General features: G+C 51.2%; 1 protein-coding gene across 8 annotated transcripts in view; it reads right to left on the bottom strand.

Moving 5' to 3' along the window:
* RREB1 (ras responsive element binding protein 1) overlaps positions 1-2,123 on the bottom strand; it is a 122,431-nt gene extending 120,308 nt beyond the window's left edge. For 5 of the 8 annotated variants that reach the window (XM_071452427.1, XM_071452426.1, XM_071452375.1 and 2 more), the window contains exon 1: positions 1,724-1,982. In XM_071452427.1, the coding sequence (XP_071308528.1) occupies positions 1,724-1,763 (40 nt within the window). In that variant the 5' untranslated portion in view covers positions 1,764-1,982. Of the gene's footprint in view, positions 1-942; positions 1,600-1,723; positions 1,983-2,017 lie in introns of those variants that run through there. The other 3 variants (XM_071452422.1, XM_071452404.1, XM_071452382.1) reach the window with 2 other exon arrangements.
* Positions 2,124-7,015: the final 4,892 nt, after the last annotated feature.

Genomic DNA, 7,015 nt, shown 5'->3' on the forward strand with positions numbered 1-7,015 from the left:
CAAGCGTGCGTGCGGAGGGAGGCGGGGAAGAAGTGCAGGGAGAAGAAGCCAAAGGAAACTTATCTGCGACATGACAAAGTTCAATCCACCGCCCTCCCTCCTCTGCTGAAAAAAAAAGTTGCAGCATCCCGGCGCGCCCCGCTCCCGGCCCGGCCCGGCCCGCGACCCCCGCGCCCCCTCACCCCGGGCGGATGGGGCGGGGGGGATGCCGAGCCCGTGTGGTACGAACTGGGCAGGAGGAGCTGCCTCGCATCCTCAGCGCGGCCCCCGCGGCGCCGCCGGGGGTGTCCGGCCCGTAGCAACGGCGACGGGGAGGGAGCGCAGTCGCCCAGAGACGGGGCTCGGCCGGCTCCCATCCGCACCGGGCACCGCGCCGGGGGGGCGCCAGCCGCGCCGCCCCAAACTTTGTTTTCACCTCAAACACCGCCACTGCGGGAGGGGGGTCACCTCTGCCTCGCCGCTCCCCCCCTCCACCAAGATGGGGCTGAAGGGGGCGAGGGCCCGGACACCCCTGTGCTCAGCTTCAGATGCTGCCCGGCTCCTTCCTGTAGTGGTGACGCCGCCCAGGCGTCCCTGGCCCCGCCGCGCAGGGATGTGTTCCTGGCACCGCACAAAGGCAGCGGGACGGGGGGGACCCACGGGGGGCAGCACCCCCCGCCCTCCCCGGGCACGGCTCCCCCGCGCCCCCGCCGCGCAGGCCGAGAGGGGAAAGGACACGCACGTCCCTACCGGGACGGGGGGGAGGAAGACGAGGGGGGTGGGGGGGGGGGGGCGGGTGAAGAAAGTGGAGGAAAGGCGAAAAAAATCAAATAAAGTAAGGAAGAGGAGCACAGGAGAGAGGGGAGAGGTACCAGGGTGCCGAGGAAAGGCAGGCGCGGCCGTCCGGCCCTGCCGGGGGAGCGGAAAGTGAGCGGAGAGATGCGCGGCGCAAGCCGGCTCTACCTGCGGAGAAGGGGCGCCTTCATCCCAACTTTCCAGCTCCGGCGCGGCCCTCCCAGCCGGGAACAGCGGGCAGGGGCCGCCGCGGGACCCGCCGCCACCGCCGGCAGGAAAATAAGCCTGAAGGAAAAGTTAAAAGGCAAGCTCGGGAGACGGGGGCGAGCCGGGCTAGAAGATGTTGCTTCCTCGCAGCCCCATCCAAATTGTGGCGGTGGCTGGTTAAAAATAAACTTTGCAGCAGGAGGGGGGGGATGATCTGGCCGGATTCCTGAGCTCAGACGGTTTAATATGGATGAGCATCAGGTCCTGAAGGCAAAACGCCGCGGCTGGTGCCGCTGGTTGGTAGAAAGTCTGCAACAGGGAAGGGGAAAAAAAAAAAAAAAAAAAAAAAAAAAAAACAGGAGCCGCGGAGGGAGGAGAGGAGAGGGAGGAGCGGGGGAAGGGAAGAGGGAGGCTGCACGAACTCATCATCATCTCCACCGCTGCCAGCCAAACTTTTTTCCTCCTTTTTTTTTTTTAAAGGAAACTTTTCCCCCCCTCTAAGAAGCATTTCATTTTTTTAAATAAGTCGCACGACCAGCCGACACGCTGCAACGTCCTCACGCCCGCGCCTGCCCCCTCCCAGAAGTTTATTTTTCCTCATCTTTCTTCCTGCCCTCCCTTAAGAAAAAGAAAAGAAGTAGGAAAAAAAAAAAAAAAAAGAAATAGATATCACTCCAGAGTTAAGGCACGCTCCTGCCCTTTGTGAGGGAGCTCCGCGGCCGGGCAGCGCCGCGGTACTTACGCCGGACTTTGCTGGGGCTGGGCTGCTTGCGCCGCGACATGCCGGGAGGATGGGCCGCCGGGGGGGCGCGGGGGCGCGCCGGGGGGAGCGCGCACGGGAGGGAGCCGCAAACTTGTTCCGGAAAAAGGAATCAAAATGGCGTTTCTGTGGATGTGCAAAGTTCATCAACTCCGCGCTAACTTCCCGTCCTCCGCGCCTCCCTGGAGGGGAGAGATGGGCACGGTTAGGGACCCCGCCGCGCCGCGCTCCGCGGGCGCCCCCGCCCCCTGCCCGCCCCCGCGCTGCCCCGCGCACCCTGATAAGGAGACACATCACGTGTCGCTCCGGCTCCTCTCCCGGGGACGCGCTACCGCGGCAGCAGCAGCAGCCTGTTGCAAATAGCATCTCTAACTCGCCCTCGTCGCGGGGAGGGAGGGGCGCCTCCAAGGAGAGGAGTGAGCACAACTTTCCCCCCCCACCCTTCCTCCGTCCCTCCCTTCTCCGCCCGGCAGCGCAGCAGCAGCGGGATGCCCGGGGCAGGCGCGGGGGGAGCGGGGGGGCGGCCAGGTGCCACGCGGCGCCCCGCGCCCTCCCGCTGCTCCGCCGGCCGCGCCCGCGGGGCTCTCCCGGGCAGGCCCGGCCGGCCGCGCTCCCGGCCCGGCGTGCGTGTCCCCCGGCGCCCGGCCGCTCTCCCGGATCGGGGCTGGAGCGCATCCGGAGCCGCCGGTGGCGGTGCCGCGCCGCCGGCTCTAAGGAATTCACCGGGGCTCTCCGCTGCCGTGGAAATGTCTGTGCATCCTCCTGCGCCTCCCAGCCCGGTGCCTCACCAGGTACAGCGGCCGCAGGCAGCACAGCCCGTGCTCCGCGGGCAGCAGTCACCTTCTGGGTGTCTTTGGTTCCTCAGAAACTTTTCGTCCTTGCGCGATTTGGGTCCCCGCAGGGCTCAGTCATCCATCCAGACCTAAAGGACACGTTAAATGTAACAGAACCGCGAACATCAGCACAGGAACAGGAGGTGCAAATCAAAGGCAAGATGCGGCCGCTCGCACGTACAGGTACTTACGCTGCGCGGCTCTGCACGCACCATCCTTCCCGTCACTTTCCCTGCAGTGGAAGTTCAAAGGTGTAGGAGACTTAACAAGTGATGGAGAAGTGTTCAGAGTGGTGAGGATTTCACTGTAAAGCCGGTACCAGTTTAGAGTTGTGTGACAAATAATAACAGTACATAAAAACAAAATACCTGGCAATACTCCATCCTGAAAGCTCGATGGGAAAAAAAGAAAAGTAAACCAACACTGCTTCTGAGGAGTGCCTAATGAGTATAGGAGGAACCAGTTTACCTTTAAGGAAATGGTTATTTACACTACATCTAGACCTACTAAAACTAGGCCTTTTAAAGCTGTTACTGGTGAGGCGCAACCTGGAGTCTCTGCCTGGTTTTTAAAGAAATCAAGTCATGGCCTCTCAGCAAAAGGCTTGTGCCAGCTTACATGGTATTCTATCTCCTGATTGAAAAGGGATTCACCTGGAAAACAAGGTGAAATTCCAGGTATGTGGCAGTGAGCCCTCAACAATTTTCACAGACTATTGCATGTAAAATGTCATGATTAACTTCATTTGCACCATTTTTTCAAATACTGGATAAAGGCATGCAAGTCAGGAATACACAGGTCCTGTCTCTAAGCCACGAGCTGTGATTCATATCAGTATAAACCTCATCCCTTCTGGACTTGCAAGTAAAACACATGCAGGTCTGGTGAACTGGGAGTTTAAGATGCCACAACTGCAAAACCGAAAGGTAGCACACGTATATTCAGAACGTGAAACTGCAGCTTTAGCTTGTGTATGATGTGGTGGTTTCTGCGGGCTCAATTTTTGCCACTTGTGCTCTCTACTGAGCTCTGTGCAGTACTTCCCAAGTGGACTTGCTGACTGACAGAGGAGCAATATCATAGTTTACCCCACAATATTAGCAACAGACATGAGAGAAAGCACATTCTCATTGTTCTAAGGTTCTTATTTTAACCAAAAAAAAAAAAAAAAAGAGAGAGGAAAGCCATTAAAAATAAACTGATAGCAAAGTGTCCTTAACCTTTTCATCTCTGTCCCCTTGTACCTGCCAACTTGCAGTGGCAGAACTGCTGGTAAGTTCAGCAGCTTTACAGCCAGCTTGCATCTTCATATCATTTGCTGTCAGGCATCCAATTAATCAAAAACCTGAGCAGTTTATCCATCTCAGGCTCAGCCCTTGAAACATTCTATTCACATTGGAAGACTGCTGTGATTTAAGCCTTCATGGCACACACATACAAACTCACAGAGACTGGGCCTGGTTTGCACAGCCATTTATTTACACAAATGGCTGCAGCTGAAACTGGTGAAAATTCCGGTATGGCTAATCCTATTTGGAGGTTAGAAATGCATGTCTCATTGACCTCTGCCTAACATTTCTAGAATAGTCTTGGAGGCATTTTGGACTATCTCAACATGAAGATTCCCATCCTTGATGTATTTTTTAACCTTGGAGGTGCTTAGAGCCCTTTGATGTGGGGAGTTTAGCAAGCAGATATATGGAATAGATGGAATAGAAGAACAAGTGTTTCTCACAGCATTTGAAATCTGCTCTGAAAAGGTGGACATGTAAAACTCACATTGGAAAAAAATCATGATTTTAGTCTTTGGAGAAAATATGCAGGTAGTTTTTTATAGCACTTACCCCTATTCCTTTTGTAAGATGGAATGAAGCATGAACCAGTATATACTGTGTTACATTAATACTGAAAATTTAAAAAAAAAACCCCAACAAAAAACCCAGTGATGAAAAAAAGTTATGTAATAACTTTAAAGCCCCATTAACTACTAGGGTTTATAAAATAATAAAAAGTGATATGTCTTTTAACAGTTAAGGAATTAATGATAATTCTGGGTTATTAGTGGGCAAGAGAAATTAAGTAACTCTTTCAGCCTTCTGTCATTTGAACTTTTATAATGCATCAGAGAGGTACAACACCACTGTGGTCTAGTACTGAATGTGAAGTTTTGAGCAAATGGTTCCTTTTTTCTATTACTTATTTTAGTGAAAGAGAAGGTAGAGGTAATTTCTGTCTAATAAACCCCACTTTTATGAATGACTCTCCCAAAATGGTACTACATGACTTATATGATACAGCTATCCTCTTCATTCTGCACGTTTCACCATTTGCATTACTGTGGTTTATCCCATCTCCTCTGACCACTCTATGACAAGATAAGTAAAAGTTTGGGGTTTTTTTTTCCCTAGGACTATTCATATTTGCTATACTTTCTGGATATTGGGACATGAATACCCACATGACTGTAAACACACTCAGGGGCAAGAAGACTTTCTCTAGCTTCTGTGTAACCCTCACACACCTTTCTGATCCTTCACAATGAGGTTAAATACAATGAAAAATAGTAGAAACAAAAACAATAGTTTTGTGAAGATGTTTAGAGTGTTGCCAGATTCATTGACACCACTGGGTGACACAGCAATATTGGTGACAAAAGCCACCTGCTGTGGTCCCAAGAAAAGGACAACTCCGCCCTTACCCACAATTTAAATATCAGAGATGCTGATTAAAGGTATTCAAGGAGAGAAGAAAAACAGGATGTATAACTTATATGAAGGCCACAACCTGAGGATGTCTTAAAGCACAGAAACTAAAGCTAACATTAGCGTTAAGAGAGAAGTTAAAGGTTAGTTGGAAAATACTTTTCCCCCATCTTATGAGACATTATCAACATTCTGTGGTTTAAATCTTGATCTTCAGAAGTTACTGTAATTTATTGCAAATTTACACGTCACTTTCAGCCAAAGCAGCTCGGAGTAAGGCATTTCTCTGGCTAACCAGACACATTTTATATGCTAAGAGGCAGGACTGAGCCCTGACTTTACAACACCTTACAACTGCTGGGTGAGGGCAGCTGCCAAGCCCCAGCTCCCTCACCCTGATGTGGCTGCCCAGCCACAGAGGATGTCAGAAGCATTTGAGGCCCCGTGTCCTGCCTGAGCTTGTGCTGCTCAGCATCCGGAGTCCGCTTGCTGCCATCCTTTTCCTGACGTCCTCACTGGTGCCAAGAGGGAGAACTCAGCTGACATATTAACACAGGGGAAAGCCTGCTTGGAGGATCAGAGAACACAGCCCTGAGGGCTTTGAGAAATAAATCTTTATAAAACCTAAGACCAAAAGAAATGTTTGAATTTCCTTTATGTTTCAACCAGTTATTTCTTTAAATGAACAAACATGCCATTGCTGATTCTTCTCATGGGTTGAGGGTTTTGTTTGCTTAGAGGGTTTTTTTCCTCCAAGACACAGGTTTCTTGGGTCAAAAACCCCTTAAAAACTTAATGCAGGACTGACAAATGTGACCACCATAGAGGCAGGGTAATTATACAAAACAAAATGGGGAAAGTTCAATTAAATATATATCCTATAAATTGCTTGGAAAATCTGATGAATTTGTGCACTGGAAAACCACACAGAAGAGCATAATCCATGAGCTGCAAACTCTCTCAGAGCATTTGTCTGAAGACACAGACTATCCTAAAGCATTCCCATTTTCCACATGCAGGGAAATGTGATGCACCACCATGCTCAGCTACCCTGGCCTCTGGAAACTGGGAAACTGGGGAACAGGGGAGTGGTGGAACTTGCTCCTGCAACAACCCCACTCACTATATTCAAGGGAAGCTTTGGATGAGCTAGGCCAAAGCTTTAGTCCAAACTTATCTTAACATTAGACTTTACAGAGTGAAAGAAAAGCTGATGTATCCCAGCCTGCTTAAGCACTTTCCCTCACATCCCAACAGGCTGGCAGTGGCAGGGCTGGAGTTAAAACTAGTATTTCCCCCAAAATCCCCATGTAGTTCTCCAGGCACGAAGCCATCCACTCTGCTGGGTGTCTCTTCTCAGCAGACAGTGTGTTAGTGATAACAAACAGCAAAAGATCATGTGTAAGTGTTCGCTGCCTCTCTGCTCTGAGACATTTCAACAGCGCAAAGCAGTCCTTGTGCTGGCTCACCTAGTCAGCCAAGACTACCTCTTGGCTAAGGATTCATATGGAAATATGAAGATAGTGTTTCTGAAACCCACACCACTTCTTTCCCCCCATAGATCACAGCCTGTAGGACATATTGCAGGACTGCTTGGAGTTTCTGGCTGCAATAATTGCTCGTCCCATCTCTTTCTCTCTTTTCACTGTGGGAGTCTCCTGCAGATGGATGCAATGCAGAGCAGCCCTGCTGCTGGGACTGGACCAGCTTGATGAACTAGTCCCTTTCCCCAGCTCTAA

This window comes from Agelaius tricolor, unplaced genomic scaffold (assembly GCF_023055355.1).
Source record: "Agelaius tricolor isolate 1412-34295 unplaced genomic scaffold, bAgeTri1.0.p SCAF_2, whole genome shotgun sequence".
Classification (NCBI taxonomy): domain Eukaryota; kingdom Metazoa; phylum Chordata; class Aves; order Passeriformes; family Icteridae; genus Agelaius; species Agelaius tricolor.